The 25,062-nt window shown below is 40.8% G+C and overlaps 1 protein-coding gene across 14 annotated transcripts in view; it reads right to left on the bottom strand.

Annotated features, from left to right (window-relative positions):
• auts2a (activator of transcription and developmental regulator AUTS2 a) overlaps positions 1-25,062 on the bottom strand; it is a 324,592-nt gene that overhangs the window by 169,881 nt on the left and 129,649 nt on the right. For 9 of the 14 annotated variants that reach the window (XM_061751398.1, XM_061751395.1, XM_061751400.1 and 6 more), the window contains one exon: positions 24,406-24,510. In XM_061751398.1, coding sequence (XP_061607382.1) covers positions 24,406-24,510 — 105 coding nt within the window. The remainder of the gene's footprint in view (positions 1-24,405; positions 24,511-25,062) is intronic. The other 5 variants (XM_061751397.1, XM_061751407.1, XM_061751406.1 and 2 more) reach the window with 1 other exon arrangement.

The raw sequence follows: 25,062 nt of genomic DNA, 5'->3' as shown, positions 1-25,062 counted from the left end.
AATAGTTCTAAAAGGATTTGAAAAACAAATGCAGAAATGGCTTTCACTGGGCCACACAACGAAGGCCAGAGAATGCATTAACACCGCTTTGATTCTGTTCGCCACAATAAAACACAGGTAGCAAATTGACAAAGTTTTTAAAAGTTTTGTGAAATGTTAGAATACATTATTTTGTTACTTGAGTGATGATATGGTGATACCATACCGCCATAGTTCAGATAGTGAACACTGCTGTGGCAAGCAATTTAAGACGGATTGCAGAGCCCGGGTCGTGAATATTTACTAATTTGAGTCACTCTGGAAAACGGTAAATCAATTGAGTAAAAGCCACAACACGGATATGTTAAAAAATATGAGCCGACCGCACCAGAAGTAAAAAATCAAAACAAAACAAAACAAAAGCAAAAAAAGTAATTTAGTGCGAGGATTAAGACAAACGCATGGTGGGAGTGAATAGATAAAGATAGGAGTGAGAGATTGGTGAGAAATGGACAATTTTATGTGTGGATTTGAGGACGCAGGGAAGAAAGGAAGGTTTGAAGCAGACAAGGAAAATAGGAAATGAACAGTAAAAAGGATCTGTGTTTGAGAGAGAGAGAGAGATTAGAAGAGCTATGAGGACAATAATATGAAATTATACAGTTTCCAAACAAATCTGTCTCGCTGTAGTTTTTGAAAACGGTACCCGGAAAACTCTGAAAAGCTGAAACTACCCAATGTCTGTTCTTTTGCCCACTAAAATGATTTCTTTTTTACTGGTATTTCCTTTGCGACTATGCCCGAAACACTTCTAAATACTGGCACTCTTTGCTGGCACACATGAGACACCAAACTTCAATTAGCTACCCAGTACTGCATTTACACTAAAATGGAGACTATGGATGTTGAACTTGTGCACTGCACATGTTAAATGGGTCCACAATTTCTTAAAAAAGACACATTCATTCCATGAATCTTATGCCTTAAGAAACCAATTTGACATATTGAATTTGGAACTATTAGGTCATCTTCTAATAGATGCGAATGTATGGAGGTTCAGCAAAAAAGACAATCACAATTTCCATAACCGTCAAAAGTGAGGAACAATTCCCAATGGATTAAGTGACAAGTGAGACTCGTAAATAGCTGTCAATATTTCATAGAGTTAGGGTTAGGGATTAAAAAGATTTAACCTTATGTTTGGCATTTTTACCATCTAATCCGGTAGCAAAGTGCTAAACATGTCTGCCTCACAATTCCGGGGTTTGTCCTTCCTGTGTGGAATTTGGTTTTCTCCCCATGAAGGGGCGTGTTCTCTCCAGTTATTCCAGCTTTCTCCCACATTCCAGAAACATATGTTTGATTTTAAGATTCTCTTTTCTTTTAAGATTAAATTTTAAGGTTTTTACAATTTTTAAAAGTCTGATTTGGAAAGTCCATATTTAAAAAATACTGGTTTTATATAACCTTTGCATGTTTTTTTTTACTGTTTTATAACTCTTTGACAGTACAGTAGTTCTGTGTGTCCTTGCAAATGTGCTCAAGATTGTTTCGACTCCCTGGATTTCTCCTCTTTTCTCATCCTCTGCATGAAGCCATTATCATAAAGGTAAGTTTGAGTGCAGCTGGACAGAGATGTCTGTGTGAAAATGTTGTCGGAATAAGAGGAGTGTATTTTTTTTACTTTCTTTTCTGTCTTCTCTTCTCTCTCACTTCTGTATAACAGGTGATTTTTTTTGCTTGCTCTTCAGTAAGTGGTGACAACTCATAACGACTTGTAACTTTTCCTCTCTTTGCAAAGATTTATTTCTTGTAATGACAAAAAAAAAAAAAAAAACTGAAAAAATTGTATAATTAATTATTCTGCCATAAAAAGATTTACCAAAACATGTTTTAACAGTCTTGGGCCATCATATATTTCATATGCTTTTATCAATCATATCAACCCTCATGGGTCCTGAGGTCCTCTGGCACCGGCCTTTTAACTATTCCCAAAAATGAGGACAAAAAACCTACGGAGAGGCTGCATCCAGCCGTAATGGCTGCAGTGGGCATCAGGAACGCCGCAGAGACGGTCTGACTGCTTTTAAAAGGGTTATAGCATTTTTTAAAAAAAAAATTTAAATTAATTTAGCGTTTAACTGATTTCCTGCTTATTTACTTAGACATTTATTGATCTACTCAATTGCTTATTCATTTATCTATATATTTTGTATCCTATTTTATTGTATCTTCTATTATCCTTCTCTTTTGAACCTATCTTATTGTTTTTTAAAGGTTTTACTACATTGTCTCCTTATGGAAGCCTGGGAGGTGCGTTTGGTCTGCCAGCGGGGATTTCATCCTGCACTTTCCCCCGGACCGAAGGGCCTGGGGGGTTCTGCACAATGTGGGGAGTCTCCCATGGTCTACCCAGGTGGTGCTGGTCTCTGTGGTGGCGCCTCTCTGTGTGGATGATTCCCACGAGTTGTCGTTCCTCACCTTGGATATTCAGTGCCTTGCCATGTCTCTATGCAATTAAAAGAAAAAATGTTTGTGTGTACGTGCACATGCGTGTTCGTATTTTATATGTGGGGATGGGAAGAGTGGGTTTTTGTATATTTTCTGCCTTGATCTGTGAAAAGAACTTTGGGTTGCATTTTTAATGTATGAAAAGTGTAATTTAAATAACATTTTATTGATTGATTCATTAAATAATCGAAGAGTATATTGCCCATTAGTGCGACTGTAAGTGTGAATGGTTGTTTGCCTACTGTATACTGTATGTATGTGCCACGCGATTGACTGGCAGCCAGTCCAAGGTGTACATCGCCTCTCGCCCAAAGTCAGCTGGGATAGACTGCAGCTAACCGGAGGTATAGTTAAGTTGTGAACTAAAATGGTCTGAAATGTGTCATTTATTTTTTTAGTTCAACCACCACTTTTTCACTATCATGCAACATCACCATTGTAGTCTATATCTGTACACTTAAAATCTTCAAAGGTAAAGACTTCAATACGTGAAGAAGGACTGTAATTCATCATATTTTAACACGTACAATGTATTAAACCCAAGCATGTTTTTGCTCCAAGTCACAGATAGTGGGGAGCTGATAAATCCAGACTAAGGGAGTGAGTGAGGTGGATGACATGTTGAGGGTTACTGACGGGTGGAGAGTGAGCTGAGACACCTTATGAGCGCAATAGGCTCAAAAGGGGATGGAAGTTGTATTGCTTCAGTGCTACATTAAAAAGAGAATCACTGCAAAATGATTAGATCTCTGCACAGACGTTTCAAATGGCGGGACTCCTTCCCTTCTCTTTTTACTTTCCATTTGGGCTATTCTTTACAAGCCACTCGCTTCTTCTGTCATCAATGGAGCTGTCAGGGGCTCTTTCTTCAGGGTGGCAGACAGGTCAGGGGTGGAAGGTTGAGGTGGGGTGTGCCCTTTGAGGCTGAGCCTTGGAGCGGATACCACACATGTACAGAGGCTGAGGGCTATCTTTAAAGGTGCTGATAACATTCTCTGGGGTGTTCCCGAGAGGTGCACAAATGTCAACACTCTCCAGCTATGGGTAAAGTATATAATTCTACGAACAGAGAGAACAAAGAAGGAGGTAATGCATTTACTTTGTCATCTCTGTGGCTCATACATTATACTGTATTAGCACTCTCGTGTCCTAAAATCAAGATTTTCTTGGAACGAGTAAAGAAAATATATTAACATTTGGACTAAAGCAGATTGTGTCCTTGTTTCATGAATCCAATTGGGTTGAAGGGCTAAATCATGAGGGCTCTCTTGTCGATCCCTTCAAATGATCAGTAACGACTTAGCCCACCTCTTAGACATATCTAAACATACATATTTCACCGTATATTTAAGCACCAAAATGTTCAACCAATGCGATGCGGTGCAACCTCATCGGACCGGATCATCGCAAAAAAAAATTACAGTTGCCGACTCACCCCCACACATTGAGCAATTAGATAGATGGATGCCCTGAACACCAAGCCTGTTTAGGAGTTTGATGCTGCATACACAGTATAGTTTGCTTTATCACATTTATTAAACCATAAAAAGAGAGATTTAATAGTTGAGGAAGATGTGGTTGCTGAAGAGAGTGGACACGGGCAAGAATAAAAGCTACAGTGTTGCTAGTTTGAGTCTCCATCCATCCAGCCATTTTCTTTACCGCTTATCCTCACTAGGGTAGCGGGCGTGCTGGAGCCCATCCCAGCTATCTTCGGGCGGGAGGTGGGGTACATCCTGAACCGGTCACCAGCCAATCGCATGGCACAGAGAAACAAACAACCATTCGCACTCACATTCACACCTACGGGCAATTTAGAGTTTTTAATCAACCTACCACCCATGTTTTTGGGATGTGGGAGGAAACCGGAATGCCCAGAGAAAACCCATCCGTGCCTGCGTGGGTTTTTTCTGTGTTTTCCTCCCACATCCCACAAACATGCGTGGTAGATGGATTGAAGACCCTAAATTGTCCGTAGATATGAATGTGAGTGCGAATGCTTGTTTGTTTATATGTGCCCTGCGATTGGCTGGTGACCGGTTCAGGGTGTACCCTGCACGCCTCCTGCCCGCAGTTAGCTGGGATAGGCTCCAGCATACCCGCGACCCTCGTGAGAATAAGCGGTGTAGATAATGGATGGATGGATGAATACAGAAACACTCCAAAATCTTGTAAAAAGGTCTTCTCATAAGTGGGCCATATTTTCTCAAAGTATTGTACCAATTACTTAATACAGTACATACTATAATACATAAAGTACATTGTATTTCTTAAGCAGAAAAGGACAAACAAATAAAAATATTAACGCCTGTTCTAGATTAGGTTGTGTTTATTATCAAACACATTCAAAGCTTTGGGAAATAAACTGCTGATGATAAATGCATATTGTTTCGCTTGGAGATAGCCAACGCTTACAGTGGAAAAGAGAGAAATTAATGTTGAGCAGAGCTGATTATAACAGAAGTTATTGAAAGAGCTAGAGTTACAGGAAGAAGGATGGGGAGAGAGGCCTATAGATTACAGTACAATTCATAACACCTTTTCACTTCTATTTTTTGTGTTGTATCTGTTAAACTAAATGGGAGAGGGAGACAAAATACAAAGGCCCGTGTTCTCATTTTCTGTCCGAGAGGCCCACTAGGACCACTGAAACTTGCTTGATTTCCCTTGTCCAATTATATCTCCGTGCCCAATCCTTCCAGAATAGAAACATCCCACCAAGGGACGCTGTCTGTCTAAGCGCAGCGTGCCTAATGGAGTCCCAGAAGTTGACTCCATTTCATTGCTCCTAACTAATGGGCTGTGATATTTTCCCAAACTGACTGCAGCTCTCCCCCCTTGGAAGCTAATCTAGTCAGTGCTGTGCTGGGCCCAACTGTGGCTGCCTTCCTAATAACACCCCCACAATCTTACCCACCATTGCATTGTCTGAATGTATGCTGCCAACACCCCGTCTACCCCTCCCTGTGCTCATTAGTGCTTTCTGGCTGGCCGCTGATTGTCAGAGGGCCACAGTGATGCCAGCTCTCCCAGTGCACCCAGCCTGCTGCGATGAATTTAAGAGGACTTTAATCTAACTCGGCTGAGGAGATGAGGATCCGCCTGGGACAGGTGGGGGGTGTGAGGAGCGGAGGGGGCTGTTACACGGAGACTACAGGTTTATAGTGGATGTAGAATTACACCACTAGAGCGGATGACAGTCTTTTCAGAGGCTAGATATTGCTCTCCAATGGATTCCTGTGCCTTGAACGAAAACACGTGAAGAAAGTCGAGCATTCATTTCCAAGAATGGGTCCCTCTCTGACCATATTGTGGGCACGGAACAGTTGGCTAGATGGCTTAGGGAGGGACCAGAGCTGAAAAACAATCACCGGTATGGGAGAAGTACACTGCAAATCTTACGAGCTTTACGAGGTTTGTCAGAAACGTTCCAGGACTGGGATCACAAAATACATATTTCAAACCCAAACAACAAATGACAAATTTCCTTCTTTGAAGTAATCCCCCTGGAGTCTAAATCACTTTTCCAGCATTCTCTGCCACGCCCTAATGAACTCCTGAAAGGATTCTTGTGGGATTCGTTACGGCCATCTTGATGTCATCCGCAACTGCTAAACGAGTCCCTTTTATAACCCCCTTGAGTTTAGTAAAGAGGAAAACAATCGCATGGAGACAGGTTGGGTAAGTAGTTATATTGTTCCAGCACGGCACTGTTATTCTCAGCAAGGAACTGTCAAGGTATTGTGAGCAGGATGTTTTCATGGTGAAAGAGCCACGGGTTATCCTGCCACAACTCTTGTTGCCTCTTTCTCACACACTTATGAAGAAGAAGCTGCAGGATCTTTTTGTAGACTGCTGGTTGATCGTCCAACCCACATTTAAGGGGAACACTTATAGTTTGGGTTTGAAATATATATTTTGTGATTCCAGTCCCTGAACTTCTCTGACACACCTTGTAAACCATACATAGTATATGAAGGCAAAACTATTTTAATATCTTCCGAGACAGCACCCTATTTGACACAGCAACAAGATTGGAGGTGTCCCTTTACATTTGTTATTTCATATATTATGGTTTCACATTAAATGTGATGAACCACTTTGACCTCAATCCTTTTGTGGGTAATTACTGTAATTTCTCATGTATAATCCGCACCCATGTATCATACGCACCCCCAAAGTTGACCTCAAAATTCTGGAAAACCCTTCTACGTATGTATAATGCATTTTCAGAATGCATGATTTGGCTTCTACCCATATGATCAAAACATGAAGTATTATCTGTATTTTGTTAGTTTTTTTCAAATAATTATTGTGAAATTAAGCACTCTATTTGAACACGTAATCCTTTTTTCAATTTACTTGCTCTTATTTTGAAATGAACAGCCCTACTTTTATTTAGCAAATTAGAAAACACACGGCTGTGTTCATAAGTTTGATTATGGTTTGATTATGGTGATGGTTGTTGTTCAGTCAGTCATATTTAAAAAAACAATATTTCAAAAATTTTGCCAGGGTATGTAAACTTATGAGCACAACTGTACATATATCCAGTCATACATTTCACTTATTGGAATGAAAGTGTAGGCTACAATTTTTTTTATAACCACTAGGTGGAGGTGGCATTTTGGAATGAAAGTGTACAGCTTTTTCAAAACCACTAGATGGCGACATACATTTATAAAATGTGAAAGTTTTTTTCCATTTGCCTCTATACCCATGTATAATGCACACTATTGACTTTTGACTATTTTTTTGGGGAAAAAATGGGCATTATACACAAGAAATTATGGTAGTTATATGTTGATTACACAAAAAAAATTCTGTAATCATGTCAACTATCTGCCTTGCATTCAAAAAAATTAACAAAATATCAAATGGATCTACAATATGACCGTATGTTGTTAGCTGCATTTTGTCCAAGGCAATGACATTTACAGTATCTCATGAAGAAGAATTAAAAGAAAAAAAATGTATAACTGTTAAAAAAAAAAAAAAAAAAAAAGTGTCAATCCATTTAACTACAGCATCCAATCCAGCCAATACAGACTTAATTTAAGAAGTGTTCCTACGGAGTACAATGCCTGTTTTATGCAACAGTGGGGTTAATTATTTTCATTATTATGCTGGCTAAGGCGGCACGGTGGACGACTGGTTAGAGTGTCTGCCTCACAGTTCTGAGCTCTGGGGTTCAATCCCCGGCCCCGCCTGTGTGGAGTTTGCATGTTCTCCCCGTGCCTGCGTGGGTTTTCTCCGGGTGCTCCGGTTTCCTCCCACATCCCAAAAACATGCATGGTAGGTTAATTGATGAATCTAAATTCCCCGTAGGTGTGAATGTGAGTGCGAAGGGTTGTTTGTTTGTATGTGCCCCGGGATTGACTGGCAACCAGTTCAGGGTCTACCGCGCCTCCTGCCCGATGATTGCTGGGATAGGCTCCACCACGACCCTAGTGAGGAGAAGCGGCTCAGAAAATGGATGGATGGATGCTGGCAAACGTCAAACATTTCTTTTTCCCTCCCCTAACTGACAAAAGGATTATGGAATATATTAGCTGCAGTGGGTAATTTTAACCACTACGAAATGCTTAAAAGTGTTTTTCATGTGCGATACATAGAAAAGCAATTAGGGTGTGCAATTATTCTCCTCAGTAGTACCTTTAAGCCAGTTTTAACGGTGTGGTAGATTCACCGAGGATAAGAGGTAAAACTGTAATTATGCACATTATTCACCTTCATAAGTGTTGCACTTCAGCACAAAAAGTTAAGATCGCTCAATGCACAACGCTGTGTTCTCATGCAAAGTGCAGGTTAGGATCCAACTGACACAAGAAGCTAATGGCAGTGAAGGGAGCTCCTAACACATGCTCTGGCTCTTTCAAGGGTACAGTGTATTTAAGTGCTATGCTCCCGACTGCTGATTATTGCACCTTGGCCAACCTGCCGGGTCTTCATGCCCAGTATGCATTGATCTCATTTGGCCTGGAGATAAGGCAGTAATTGGATGAGGGCTTGGAATCAGATGAATCTGCCTGGTTTAGCTAATTCCACTTTTCCTGGCCCTGTCTCAGTCTGGGGCCAAAGGAGAGGGCTAAGGTTAATCCCATCCAATCCCATGTTCTACTTGGCCCTGTGCTGCCCTCTCACCTCTTACTGAAACACAAACACAGCTGATGTGATTCCCTTTAACCACGCCAGATCCAATTGTCTAATTAGTTTACTGAGAATTGTATACCAGAGTGCTATTAATCCATCCATGCAGGCTGGAGCCTATCCCTGCATATTTCGGGAGGAAGCCAGGCACGCCACATTTAATTTAACATAATATAGTCCATAAATCCATCCATTTGCTATTCCTATTTTCATCATTGAGGTCATGTGTGAGCTGGGCCCTATTCCAGCTAACGTTTTGGCGAGGTACACCCTGGACCAGTTGCCCGAGAATCGTAGGGCACATATGAACAAACAATCATTCACGCAAACATTCACAACCATGGACAATTTAGTCTTCTTCTTCTTTTCCTTTGGGCTTGTCCCTTTAGGGGTCGCCACAGCGCGTCATCCTTTTCCATGTAAGCCTATCTCCTGCATCCTCCTCTCGAACATCAACTGCCCTCATGTCTTCCCTCATGACATCCATCAACCTTCGCGTTGGTCTTCTTCTAGCTCTCTTGCCTGGCAGCTCCATCCTCATCATCCTTCTACCAATACACTCACTATTTCTCCTCTGGACGTGTCCAAACCATCGAAGTCTGCTCTCTCTAACTTTCTCTCCAAAACATCGAACCTTGGCTGTCCCTCTGATGAGCTCATTTCTAATATTATCCAACCTGGTCACTCCGAGAGCGAACCTCAACATCAGGCTTCAATTAACCTAAAATGCAAAAGTACTGAACCTATAACGTGATGACTTTTGGCCAATAGCGTGATCAGTTTTAAATTATAACAGCACCATTCAATCACCACTAGAGGGGAGGCCATTCAATCACCACTAGAGGGGAGGCATAGCTTTGTTGCGCTTCTACGGGGTCTTCATCAGGAATATCACCAAGAATAGGATACAGTTTACATGTTCAACAAATTTAAGGGCAATCCTATGTACGTAGTTTGCTGAGAGACATTGTCAGCCATGATTTCTATGTGGCACTGATGAGTCTTACAGGACGAATGGAGGCTCTTTGAACTTGGGGAAGGAGGCTTTGTCAAGTAATTACCAGGAAGAGCACACTAGCATCTTTCATTTTGCAAGACACCAGGTCACGCTTAGTGTAGCTTATCCTAGCATAGAAAACAACTGACCGGGTGGTTACTATAGCGCATACAACTCAGGGTCAGGGTTTAATGCAAAGAAAGTGCAACATAAAGGTAAGCCGACAGTTAATTAAGACACACATTAAACATCAACCACATTGAGATGGTGTGGGATGACCTCAAGAGAGATACTTAGATCAGAAATCCCAGGAATCTTGCAGAACGACAACAGTTTCATAAATGGTATACGTTATGTAGGAATGTTCCAAAATTCATCTTGATCATTGTGCACATCTGCTCTGCGACTACAGGACACGTTTGGTTGAGGTTATTGCTGCCAAAGGAGGGTCAGCCAGTTATTAAATCCAAAGGTTCAGTTACTTTTTCCTCCTTGTCCTGTGAATGGTTACATTATCCTCTATAAAAACACAAAACCATATAATTGTTTGTGTAGTATTAGTTTTAGCAGACTCTGTTTGTTATAATTGTGATTAGAGAAAGATCAGACCACATTTGTGCAGATATAAGGATTTACATACTTTTCCCTCCCAATATATATATATATATATATATATATTATACCTGTTAAATGATATTGCGACTCTTATTCATGACTTGTAATTAATTGATGGAATTGATATTCATTTCAAATTGTTAAAAAAGGAATAATACTTGGAAATTGATTACAGTACAGCTAGTAGTATTTATTAACTACTATTTGCACACTAGAATTGCTATTTATTAGTTAAAGCACACTGCTGTTCAGGTCATGTTTACAATCTGATGGTGAGCTGTAAGGGCCTAGATCCTACAGACAGACAAAACTGTTCAAAAATCACATCCCTTCTGCCAGACCAGCAGGGGGCTCTCTGTAGCCCACAAACTACTGTTGTTGTTGATATTGATCAATTCCATGCTGTCTGCAGCCAGGTTGCCCTTGTAAATCTGTTCTCAATTGCCTTACGTGGATAAATAAAGGTTAAATAAATGACAAAAAAAATCTTACAAAAAATCCAGTTGTAATATTTCATTACCTCACCCGATGAGAATTGATAAGAGAATCAATAAGGAATTGGAGCGATAAGCAGTAGGCCTATCGATAATGAAATCGGAATCACTAAATTCTTATCAATTCTGACCCCTAATCAGCAGTAATCTGGTCCAATTGCGAATTACTTAAATTGTGATTACTTGGCCCATTTCTACCACGACAGTGTGCACTTCACTAGATAGCTATGCTTACACCCCGAAAATACATATTCCATGAATGCCACAATTTTCAGACAAGCTTGGTGTCCTTATTTCAATCCCCAAGTGTTATTTATTGCGTGTTATTCACGCTACAGCAATACGTATGTTGGAATGCAAAACATTGAAGGTATATAACTCAGCAGGAAGATTGTGTTCAATTGCCTGTCATGTAGTGTGAGGCACAGGCTGAATAAGTTGTGGCGCAGTGTTTAATAAACGGTTAACTTTTCCTGAAGTGTCTCTGTTACGTGGACCCACACGTCAACAAAACACCAAGCGAGGAGGTGACGCAGCGGGCAAACCTGCCGCTGGTCTGCGGCGTCAGCTCCGAGGAGCCTCTGGGAACATGTTAGCTCGCGAACTAGCTGGTGGCTTGGCATGGAAAGCCCCGTGACGACCCGGTGGGATATTCCAGCCAACGGAGGCTCAAAGCGGATAGACTGTATTTTTCCGGCTCAAATGTAGGGATGTGAAGGCGTGAGAAAGATACGAGATGTAGTGGTATTTGATTAACACCTGAGCGGGGTACGGGTTTAGCAGATTAAGCGGACATGCCCACAGTGTTTGAGAGCAGAAACAAGAGCTTGATCTTTCACCATTTAGAAGTCTCTTTTTTTTTTTTTTTAATTTGGCTATTTTTTTTTAATCATTAAAATTTGCCATGGTTATTACCAACACTCCTCTGTGGCGTGTTAAATTTACAAGAAATTTATTTTCCATTTACAGGGACATACGGTAAGTGTGTGTGTGGATCTGTAAATAGACATTGTAATTGCAGAAAATACTGAGATGCACAGAACACATTTTTACAAGGGAATCTCTAAGTGCGAATTTACTACTGCTTCAATGTGAGATGACAGCTGTCACATTAAGGCGTTCAGCGTCGTAATTTCCATCATCCGTTTCTACTTACACATTTGGAAGTCATAGACGGGATTTGCTTAGATGAAACAACTTTCCCAAAGGCATCAACACAATGCAGGAATAAATGCAGTGTGGACACCTCTTAGGAAACACTAATATTCTTATTTCATAAATGTATTCGATGCTATCAACCATATTCAGAATGGACTATGTGACATGCTTAACGTGCTGGCTGATACACGATGACAGGACATAGACGTAATCACCTGGAAGTACATCAGTGCGGACAACTCTGGATCTAAGTGTTGTTGGTGCAGATTAATCATGGATTGTAATTCACCGCTTAAACGACTTCAGTGGAGGGCGACCGTGCATCGAGGCATCGATGAGACGCGCAAGCGTCAACAGCTGCATTTTATGAGAGTGGAAGTAGTCTCTTTACAATCCCTAAAAATCGCTTTTGAAGCCTGACAATATTCCGCCAAGATGATAGCCCACGACCATTTATCAATGTAATAAAATATAAAAGACGAGAAATAGTCAGTCCACAGCAAAATGCGTGTAATTCATAATTCATAGTAAAACCTGACAACCTGGACAAAGAAAAAAACATCCAAACACAAGATGGCGAAAAAAACACTGTGAGATATGATGAACTAATATGATGATATTGTCTCATGGTCATTAAGTTGTGACTGGTCGAACGAACTATTTACTTTTTAAACATTAATACACACAACTTACATTTCAGAGCACAGTAATAAGCCTTTAATTTAATTAACATTTAATTGATTCAATTACGATTAAATTGTAAATTAACGTTGCACAAAGTACATAAGGCACAACATTTTATATGTCTCTTATACCTTTGCATTCCAAGCACAAACTGAGAAGGAGCAAGACTACTGTAAACGTGCCTGAAATGATAAATAAATAAATTCACATTTTTAAATACAATAGACTAAACCATATTTATGCTTCGGTATCCTGCCCCCAAACATTAGTCATGTCAATCAAATGTTCTCAGTTAAGATGCTAGACTGCTACAAGTTTCCTGGGCATGCTTTTCAAATAAAACACGTGAGTACACCGGACCACCGTATGTTAACCTCTACTCAAAAGCAGCATGTAAATGTAATACTGCTTCTTTAATAGTGTGTTTGTCTATATTTTAAAGATAAGACCCGAGTACACCAGACACCATATTGGCTTCCGTGTTGTATTTCATGACAAAAAAATCTTAAAAACAGGACCACAAAATCTCTGATGGAAATGGGACACTAACAGACAATTGGAGTCAAGATGAGGCAAAAACATGTGTGATAAAGACAACAGTAGAATGGCCATCCAGTGGTTTCCTGGGGCCTGACATCTAGATTGCAGATGGATAAGTGCACGTTAAAACAATATCCTGCTGACCAAAAAAATCATTTCTCATAGCTTCCTCTATTTACTGAAAGGCTGCTTGTCTCCCAATGGGGCCCAGACAAATGAAAATGTTATTTCTCTACTCGTGAACTCCTACCTAGTCTGGTTTTTCACTGCTGGCAATTTCATTTCTCTTCCAAATTTGACTTAAGCCCACGACTTCAGGGAAATAATGTCTCTCGAATAATCTTCTGCGGCTGTAATTCCGGGGTGTTGTGTCTTGTCTTTCTTTTTGAATCCAGCTCTCCATTTACACACAATATGTATTGTATGGTATAATAGTGCGCGGCTAATTTAACAGGTAGCTTGGTGGCATAGTCAAAATTAATTGCATTGTCAAAGTGCAAGTAAAAAAGTAGTACTGGATGCGCAGAGCATTTAGATTACGCTCTTTACACATTTGGATGGACATACTGTACATATCCCAACCCCAACATATTTGTGTACTTGAATCCACTGTCACATTAGTTAGACTGTACATAAGTTAAATTAATAGAGTACTTTTTGAAAAGGGGCTGTGAGTGAAGTTTTGCCATGTAGCATTTTCCAAGTCTGGTGTTTGTGTGCTCCAGGCTAGAATGTGCATGTTGAGTTTAGAGAAGACTCTTGGCAGGTTTTCCAGTGAATTTACTGCACAAAACCACACTTTGGTATCTTCAAGCCTGAAGCTGTTGTACGATATGGGAATTTTGTAACTTTAAATAATTGTGAGGAATTTCTATTCAGTTTTACGAATCAATACACAGGTTTGCAGTTGTTGACTCAGTTTAACATGACATGAAAAATCCTCCATAAAAGACACACACACAAAAAAGACATAAATACTCTTTTCAGGCTAAACTATGTGGTTTGCAGCCAGTTTATACTCTGTGCATTCTTGTCTCTGTGGTAATTGGCGACTGTGGTTTGCCACCAGTCAGTCAAGACAGTCTGACAAAACATCTTATTTTGAATAGCATCATTACAAAAATGTTATTACGTTTTGAACCAGCTATGATGGCTACAAGAGGAAATTATTATTCAACAGGATTGGAGGGAACATGTAGTTGATGGTTGTGATTAAGCGAGACAAAAGTCATTTAGTGGAATACCTTTATTAGTTTGTTTGAGACTAGGGCTGCACGATTATGGCCCAAATGATAAAAACAAATTAGACATTGGAGACATTTACATCTAAATAGAACTCAAAAATATATATTACATTCCAGCTATAGAACATGAAAGACAATTATAATTGTGGATTAAATGATGTAAAATGTTCCCCAGCAAAGCACTGAAGCACAGCAAAATGCATACACAGATATTGTAGGTGGACGGATAGATAGATAGATAGATAGATAGATAGATAGATAGATAGATAGATAGATAGATAGATAGATAGATAGATAGATAGATAGATAGATAGATAAGATAGATTGCTAAAAATAAGGCCATGTATTGTTGCACAACAGTTGTTAACTAATTTCTACGCTTGATTATTAGAAGAATTAGAATGATTAGAATTCTACGGGGAACGGTGCTTCAACATCTGCACATGTCAAATCATGGAATAGATTGTGTTCAACTTCAGAGGCATACTATATTCAGTAGATGAGTGAGCAATTGCCCAAGCCAAAATGGAAAACTGGGTTGTGTTTTTCCCTTCAACAAACCTTCATAGAATCCAAACACGGGTTACACATTATATTTAACTGCTGTTTCTGGTCAGCCTTCATTGCAGGTTGCTCTGTGTTTATGAAGAAATATGCCTTTTTATGTTATCCACATGCAGCTTTTGTCTGCCCCTTCTGTCTCTCAACCAAACCCAACAGGACTTGACACAGCGCACAGACTCACAACCCGAGCCTCCCACACAGCTCCATTACCCCGCAGCTAAGCTCCCTGGTACACGCACAACACACACACACACACACACACAAAGGATTCACATACACAAAACATATACTCAAACACAATGTTCCTTGGAGATGTTTACATCAATCTTAGGATAGTCATGTTGTCTGAATATTATGGGTAAAAGATTTTTGCTTCAGTACAACAATACATAAGCTAGTAAAATAGATACAGTAAGAGGGTAAGGATGATTTGCAAGAGGTACAGCATTGACTTGCCGGTAATCATATGAGAGGGAGATGGTTCTGGACTCCTGGTGTCTCTGATGGTGTTTTCTGTGGGCCAGACAGGCCATTGTGAGTTAAGCATGCACTCTAGCTCTGCTTCTCTTCACGGGTTAAGAAAAAAAAAATGTATGTTAGACAGTCTGTGTGTTTTCATGTATACAGATTGTTGGACAGTGTGCTTTCATAGAGTAGAAATGTGGTCAGTGGAGACCTCCATCACAAAAGAAAGCACCACTTCCCCTTATTCTCCTTCATGCAGCTATAGTTCCCACATTCCTCTCATTGCTATGGCAACTGGCACTCTCTCCTTGGGCTCTGCACGCATCTAATCAGAGTGAGACCTCTGTGGAGACTCCTCAGGGCTCCACTTATTCAACTTACCCCCACTGAAACAGCCTCATGCTAAAAAAGCTGGAACAAAGAGAGGATAGACTCCCTGGCGGGGGCCTGTATGAAATCAGAAATTTGGGTTAAAGGGTCGGGTTACGGGAAATGCGGAAGTAATAGGTAGCCAAAAGCTGTACCATGCACAGCTGAGCCAAAAACAGGGAGGTAATGTGCGGCTGTGGCAAATTTCAGTGGAAATTAGAGTATGTGGAAAGGGATTTGTTTTTGGAAGCCAAGGAGCCTGAATGCTTGGCGAGTATCGCTTGGCTCCGGCACCGGTTTAAGCTTGATAAGTCAAAATGGATTCTAGCTGAGCCTATTTATGTCATTCCTGAAAACATATGGATAGGATTCAGGCGCTCAATACTGTCAACCTTCAACAATGACATTCAACACCACTTCTTCAGTCCATTAATCTTCCATGAGAATAGATTTATCATCCCCAGCAGAGAGGAATTGCATTCAGCCAGAGCAGTATTTACCACTTCCACTCACTCTGTATCACTTTCAACAGTTAAAGAATCTGGCTTTACTGGATGAACAGTAACATAATAGCTACAGTTAAGGTCACAATGTTCAGCAAATTTGTCCAATTTAATTTTAGCTTCATGGCTTCTGGGTGAAGTAAATAATTAGCGGCGATAAACTAGTAACATCTTTTGTCAACCTGAGGGCTCCTCAGAGGTCACTGCACACAATTCTAATTATATTTTCACGGATCCAGGCAAGTCTGAGTAAAACATTTGCGGATGCATGCAGGCAGGCGTGCCCCCAGCATTTTTAGACAAGCCATCCAAGGGGACCTCTCACAGTCCCCTGACAGACATTTGGCTGTTGAGATTTTGGCAGGGCAATTGAGACCAAGCATAATTTTGCTCGACTGCCGAGACACAATGTGTCACAATCTGTTCATAACAAGCTGACTGCGGGCGATGAAAGTGGGAAAGGGACAGCTAAATAAAAGAGAGTGAGAGGAGAGAGAAAAGTGAACTTGTTTGGAATGCCAGAATGGTGATGCTGGCCTACTTCCTGGGAGGCAGCCTATTCATCAGGTTGATTTGAGGGCTATTTACCCTGGAACCGGTTTTAACTAAAAACTGAGTCTCATTGGCCACTCATTTATACAAAAATGCGTTTTGGAGATTGAAAGGCATCCATCCATCCATCCATTTTCTGAGCCACTTCTCCTCACTAGGGTCACAGGCGTGCTGGAGCCTATCCCAGCTGTCATCGGGCAGGAGGCGGGGTACACCCTGAACTGGTTGCCAGCCAATCGCAGGGCACATAGGAACAAACAACCATTCGCACTCACAGTCATGCCTACGGGCAATTTAGAGTCTCCAATTAATGCATGTTTTTTGGATGTGGGAGGAAACCAGAGTGCCCGGAGAAAACCCACGCAGGCACGGGGAGAACATGCAAACTCCACACAGGCGGGGCCGGGGATTGAACCCGGGTCCTCAGAACTGTGAGGCTGACGCTCTAACCAGTCGGCCACCGTGCCGCAGATTGAAAGGCAAACATTTAAAAGTGGGTCTCAAAGTGTTTTTTGTTTTTTGAAAGTTGCATTTCAATTGAAATTGAAAAATCCCAAAATACTTGCTGTATAATGAAGTCAGTAGGCCTGTAACAACTACTGTCAATACGTTTGTATGTGTAAACATTCGGGACAGCACGGAGGCGCACCGCATTCCCACAAAGAACATATGAGGGACACAACTGCCTCGCACTCTAGCACACGTCACGGCTAGTGATATACTTTTAGCAGCAAGTTCAACTTGTTTACTCATCTGAAACGGCATCATGCCAACGTGAATATCAGCGCAGCATGGAAAATAACCAGTGCGGTGAAAAGACATTTCCAACAGTATTTTCAACTTTCCAAAGCTTGTTTGATTGCGCCACAGTGGGAAAAAAAAATCTCACAGATGTTTCCAGGGTATAATAATTCAGGCTGTTCACACTCTTACTGTTATGCTTATTTGCATTGTTCATTTCCGAAAAAGAAGACCAACTATTGATGCTGCACTTAAATAAAAGAAAAATATTTAAGCTCTTATATATTTGTAATGTATACAGTTCATTACTTTGTTAATCGATGTATTTATGGGAGAATGTATTGCTAACACTATTCTATGTTTCATTTGAAATGTTAAATATGTTCCGGTTTAAGCAAAGGATAAGCAGTTTTATATTTTACATTTCGTTCCCTCACTGTACCAAATGTAAATCGAACTGTGACCTTAAAACCAAGGTACCGTATGTATATACAATCACGATTGTACCGGTTTCACCCTGAGCAATCACATGGTACACCGACTTATAATAAGGATAATAGAGCCTGCGTATCCAATTTTACAGTGATTTGAATCATACATGCTATGTACTGGATAACAAAAATTACTTCTGCTGATGCTGGATCGGAATAATATCAATGTTAACCAGTACCAAACATTTACTTCAATAATAACGATTACAGTATACAGTAGTGCAGCATCATATACTAACGTTTCCAACTGTCCAAGTTTCACCCTCTACTTTATCCTGATCAGAATTTTTGGTGAGCTGGAGCTTTGGACAAGAGACAGGTTGTACTATGGACTGTTCGCTTGTCAATCACAGGGCACGTATAGTTTCCAACATTTGTTTGCCATTTCTTCAAGTACACTTACATCTAGATAGGAGATAATACAATAAAAAAAATGGGTAATTGTTTCAAGGCTTTCATTCTGTCCTGGCTTGGGACATTATCAATCTTGAAAATCTGTTGAACAGTCAAAAAGACCGCTGCTCATTTCGCACTGTCACGACACAGACACAAACACGCATACACAAGATATTCAATGATAATGAGCTCATTATAGGTACAACATTCCTACTTCCATATCTTGTCTTTAATAGGAAACATTTCAAATCATTTAGAGGCAGACGAGAAAGAGATAATTGATGTAAGCAATTACAAGTTCTGTGTTGGAGCAAATTGTCCAGCATATCTGGACACTCAGGGTTACTGTGACCTCATTTCCATCTGAGTGTCAGGAAATAATTGGAGAATGTATTGAGGAGGTGGGATGGGCACAGTGCGGTGCAGAGCAACTCCACTCCTGTTCCAGAAACAACTGCGATCCGTTCAGACAAGAAGCATGTGGAATAGTTTGCGCAGCCATTTTTTTTTTTTTTTTAAAGGATATGTTTTGTAGGCACAGGCAAATCGCATCAAAAAGTGATCTTTACAACAACAAATATACTTTATGACAGTAATTGGTTTCTAAAAGCTGTAATTTCAGCATTTAGAATGGTTTTACCACATGCACACTGGATTTTGCAGAGGCTGTCACGTTTTCACCAGAATACCAGTAATAAGTAGATCCAGTTTCACGAACCATGGCAGAGACTCTGGCAGCGTTGAGGGCTGAAACCACTTCAAACGCATGAGAAGATGATGTGCTTGACTTTAAACAACATCACTTCCAGATGTTTCATTACAAACCAGGGTTCCAAGACCTCAGTGAAAGCAAACCCTCTTGCGTATGCGAAGCCAGCGTATACTGGTAGGGATATGAACAACATGCATTCCACATTTGTGGGGAAAAAGTATGTTGTCTGGTGGTAAATTCATGACACTATTATAGTAAAGTACTCAAGTGTTGGGACTGGTGTGTTGCAAAGGTAATGCAATTACATCAGTGTATTACTTTTTGTTTTCAAAGGAGTTATTTAAGACATTTGGAATAAAAGTTGGACAAGCTCAAACGATAATTGCTTTGAAATTACGGTGATATACTGTGCATAATTGGGGGGGAAAAAACAGCATTTGTATGTTGCAAAAGGGCTTATTTTTGGAGTAGGGACACTTATACCCATGTGACTGGCAAATAATATTTCAATCCATCTATTTTCTGTACCGCTTTTCCTCTCTAGGGTCGCCGGTGCGCTGGAGCCTATCCCAGCTATCTTCGGGCGAGAGGCGGGATTTGAGCCCCAGTCCTCAGAAATGTGAGGCAGATGTGCTAACCAGTCGGCCAAAGTGTCGCCTAGTATTTCAATGTAATATAATTTCCCACAAAATTTGGTAGAATATGTTACAGTGGTGACTGGAAGAGATTTCAGACTGCTCTAAAATTGTGACTTAAATCCAGACGTTCATTCATTATAGTGTGCTTCTTGTTCTACCAGCCAGTGGGCTCTGACCCAGCACTCCAAAGCTTCTCTCCATTGCACCCCCGTCTTATCAAGAGCCTTGGGTAGAAAAAAAAAAACGGAGTAACACGCTGTTTACTTGCGATCCCAGGCCCGTAATTGCCAATTTATTTGATAGGCAGCTGGGTAATGATGGCATTTCACCCCTTGCCACAGAGACTAAACAGGAGTGATTCATCCCAAGCTCCCCTTCCCTCCCTGATCCAGATGACTCCTTCTGCTTGGGACCGCTGGTTGCCTCAATGCCTGCCACCCAGACTGAAAGGGGTGGGGTGTGGTGGGGGATGGCGGCCATGTCGGCTTCAAACAAACCCAAAAGGGAACCCGGCACTTCAGAGGAAATGCAGCTAAGCCTGCCAATTTAGCTGGGGTTTTGGGGGTTGAGGCAAACACAACTGACCTGATATGCCATTTGTATGCCTTAATGAGCTGGCAGGATCGGGTGAAAAGAGAAGGAGAGTGAAAAGAGAGAAGGCTGCCAGACCTGACCTCGTCTGGCCTGTATTGTCCTGCCAGCCAGCGCCAGGTCCGAAAAATCAGTTCATCTGCTTCATTGGAGCACCACCACCCAATGAGGGGGAGGGAGGGCTAAAGCAAATAATATTTGTGATCTGTTGGTCAAACGAATAGCTTGGGTCAATGCTCGAGCCTTTCTCACTCTGATACGCAACATTAAATAAGATTGTGTTGTTTTGCTTTGTCGGGGTGCAATAATCCTGTTGCAGTGACAATGTTACAGCAAGCAGACTTGAAAATGACCAGATAGTAAGCACTCTGGTCAAACGTTAGTAGAAACATTAAAAAACGCAATGTTTACAATTATTTCACAATGCAGATTATTTCCACTCTTTCTTCATTTCCTTCAAAGCTTACAGTTTGGTTGCATAGCTCCGCAATAGAAGCTCCAACTTGCACCTCTTGTGATAAGTGAAGTCGTTTTTTACACTGTTGCTGCAGGGGACTTGTTCAGTAACCTGCGGGGACCTGAAATGAAGCCCTGCACAGCATGACTGTCGAAAGTGACGTGGGGCTGATGGGGGGGGGGTCGGGGTGTCTACAAGTCAGTCTTTCAGCAATTCTTCTGACGGCATGCTCGTGTCCTGCAAGGTGTCTTGAGGCGAGGGGAGAAAAGGGTTGTTCCTCCTTCTCACCTCCCGAGAGCCTCAAATGGCAGTCCAGGTGGAAGAGATTATAGAGAGGGTGACAAATGCTTCTTGAGAACAAGCCAGCGAGTGTGGATTGTGGTGTTTCTGCTTCAGAAAGCCTACAGTTTTCCAAAAATAATAGATACACACAGCACTTTATTTTGTGTTAATGCCCCCTTCCAAAAACTAACAAAGAACTGTACTGTTTAGCTAAATCCACTGAATCGAGTTAAATATTATCTCATCCTGTAGTATTTTTTATTTAATAATACTTCATTATTGATTAATTTATGATGATTGATTTTCTCCACACTAGATCAAGCAAATCTAGTGGAATGCCCACCCTGACTAACAATCCTCGAAAACAAAAAGCTGCACATAAACAGCTTCGAAGAAAATATGCTTAATTGCTGAAATCCGTAGTTGCAGTGTGATGGCTTTTGGGCTAATATAGTCTTGTTAAAGTCTCAACAGATGACAAATGGCTGGTTATATGAATGTGTATGACGTTACAGCAATGACAAGTCGTTCACAAATTTGGTGTGTGCGCTGCAGAGGCGCTATAGTCCAGGCTGACATAAATCAGCAACTATCATTTCAATTTCAACATCGAATTACTTATTTCATTTCATGCCCCGCCAAGCGTCAAAGCTACATGTAGAATCAGTTTTGCTCCATTTGTTCGGCCATGTCTTTTTCAAAGACAAGCTCACCCCACAGCTGACAGCTTTAATTATGGCCAGATATCTGATTGTTACACTGCAGATTCTTCACACAAATCAAGCGGCGTGTATGTGTGTGGCCACTTCATTCTTGTCCGTGCATGTGTAGGTACACTCCTCTACAAAAGTATTGGAACAGTGACTCCAATTCCTTTACTTTGGTTGTAGACTGAACACATGTAGTTTTGACATCTTTGAAAAGAGGAATGTGAGAGTTTGAATGACTAAAAGAGATCAGCATTTCTGTTTTTTATTTTCAGATATTTACATCTGGATCTGATACATAATTTAGAAGATTAGCATTATTTGTCATGAAACAATGCATTTTTAGATGAACAAAATTATTGACCTACATAGAGACTTCAAATAGATTTAAGTGAATAAGGTGTAAATGCTTTGCTTGCCATACCATTGTTTGTGTAATTGGCAATACCGGACATTTTTTATTGTACCTTTGTGATGCTTTTCCAAACTTTTCATTGAGTAATTTCTTACTTTCTTTCTTACTCACCTCTGGTCATAAACTTGATGCATGTTAAAGGATCTCCCAGTCGGTTTGGTTGTTCTACAGTACATTTAAACTGGCAGGCAAAATGTTTCTGCTGTCTTCCCTGTTCATTTTTCTGCTGCTCAGTCAGTAAAACCCAGATTTTTTTTTTTAGGCTTGTCTCTGTACTTTTCAGCCAACTCCAGCGTTTTTATTGTTTTGTTTTTTTAACCAATCCTGTTCTGCTGCATGGCCTTGCAGGATGGTGCAGAAATGCTGTATGCCTTTTGTGCTGGAACATTTTTGCTGTGGAACAGGGGATTTGGAAATAGCGATGCCGTCTAGCCTTTTTATTCTTCTTGCTACTGAGTGGCCTCTGTGCTTGTGTTCATAAAGTATTTTGCAAACAGTTGCTTGTGATACCGTCACTCCTTGTATCTACAATTGGTTGTTGATAACACAGTTTGAAGGTCTCATAACAAGTCTGACAATGTTTTTTCCATTAAATGCTGCTGTTTTTCCACGTATGTTACTTAGTACATCAGTGGTTTATTTGTTTTTCAGGACATTCCACTTTGTTGCATGTATAGCAATGCTGTTTTATAATGCCGCTAATAGATCTTACCTTAGCTTTGAAATAGCTTGTTTTTACCCATAAACTGGTGTTCAGCTTGGTTGCATCTCTAATTAGCATGAAATATAAATGTAGTCTTCGCAGGCATTAAGCGCTATTTATTGTTTGAACAATCAATGTAATAGGACACAGACCTGTCAGTACATTTTAAAAAGGGGTAGATTTTAATAAAATGTGCTATTATCTAAGCTTTTGGACGAGAGTGTACATGATGAGACAACTCTTGAAGTGCACTTACAATGGTCCCAGAGCAAAAGGACCCATAAGAAATGTAATCATGGCACATCGTTGACTTACCTTTTGTGTGAGTGACATACTGTAAAAAGTGATACACACAATAAAAACATTTGTGACAAAATAGCTAACATTTTATTTTGTTTGTTTACAAAAAAACCTAAATAATTCAACTTGGAACTCTTGAAAGAGTCCATCTTCGAGAAAACCCCAAACCACCTGTTTAAGCAGTCCCAGTCTGTTTTTCGCTCCCTTCACATCACTGAAACAGCCACAATAAAAATCAACGACGACCTTCTCCCGACAGCTGAATCCTGTTTACTCAACATCCATCTTCTCCTTGATCTTTGCCTTTTGACACCATGTCCCACACCATCCTTCTCAATAGACTCATCTCAACTGGCATCCCCCACGTTCCCTGAAACTGCTCTGTCCCCACTTAGTTCATTCAGTTTAATACATTTACCTCCCAACTGTCCCAGTCACAATAGGTGTGCCCCAGGGCTCTGTCCTAGTCATCAAGCTACTTCGTGGTACATGGAGGATGACAAATAGAGGAGCCATGCCACTGGGATTTTGGTTCGTCTACTGTGCTATTGAGGCCATAGTGACTCATCAGACAGGGAATATAAATCCCTATATGTACACCCAAGATCCTGTGTAAGGATGATGATCCAAGATGTAATGGCTTCACCTATGCACCACTCCTCTGTTCCTGTTTAATTATCTCTCTGATCAATTTTGTCTTCCATGCTTTGTGAGTATACTTTGTGGTATAGGTGCAAGACAAAATAACATAATTAATGCAACATTTGTTTATACCAAAGCACTATTTATTGCAGCGAATTATGTGTGTCTCGACACAGTAGAGACAGATAAAGATAAATACAAACTCAGGACTGTTTTTTATTCGGAGAGGGCATTCATTCCATTAATATTTCTTTTCTTCGCTTTTATTCCATCACAGTGAATATAGGAGCCACACCATGGGTGATAGTTAGCTATCCCCTGCCCCATTACACACTGCTCGGCCTAAACTCTTTGCATCTTAGGAGATAAAGCATGAACCAAAGACCTTTTCATTACATCAGACAACTTGGCTATGACTGAGCCCATTCGACAGCCAAAAATCATACTGATATTGGACCACTGGCTGTTTTAAGCCATTAAAATAAAAAGCCATATTGGTACTCACATCTGCCAGTCGGTCTCTGGAGCTGCTCCTCATGCAAGGCTTGGACTCTCCACTCACGCTCTCACTGTCGCTGTCTTTGCGCTTGTTCTGTCCTGGCTTCAACTGCTTAAACACAAAATGATACCACAGGTTAACAACATGAAGATAAACAGCTCCAGCTATACTGTAAACAGATAATGCTGGCCAGAGAAGGCCTCCCGCAGAATTCTGGTCATGAATATGTGGGAACTGGCAGGAGCTGAGGAGATGTCTACGCGAGTTTTTCTTGTTTCTCGGCCTATTCAACGGCCGTCACAACGTTTGCCAATGAAAGATGCCATCTGATATCACAGTATGAAGCTACTCGTAGCTCATGAAACACAGAAGAGGGACAAAGCCCCCTCCAGAACCTTCGAATGGAGCCACTATCCTTTCCCAGCAGACACCACATGCTGGGATAGCAGGAGCTCTTCAAGTGTTATTCTCTAGACACTCAGTTGGAAAAGAAGCAAAATGAGTAGAATGAAGAGGACAACGAGCCAGTCAACAAGCAACTGAGGCTCTTCAAAATATGGAGAACAATAAAAGACTCTTGGGAGAGTGGAGCTGAGTGGAAGGAGGTGGGTTGCTTATTCCCTGTCCAAGTGTGTGATTGAAGTCCAGCGAAAGTGCTGTCCC

The sequence above is a fragment of the Phyllopteryx taeniolatus genome, chromosome 17, assembly GCF_024500385.1.
Source record: "Phyllopteryx taeniolatus isolate TA_2022b chromosome 17, UOR_Ptae_1.2, whole genome shotgun sequence".
Taxonomy (NCBI): domain Eukaryota; kingdom Metazoa; phylum Chordata; class Actinopteri; order Syngnathiformes; family Syngnathidae; genus Phyllopteryx; species Phyllopteryx taeniolatus.
Note: the sequence above shows the minus strand (reverse complement) of the source record. Positions and strands in the feature narration are given on the sequence as shown.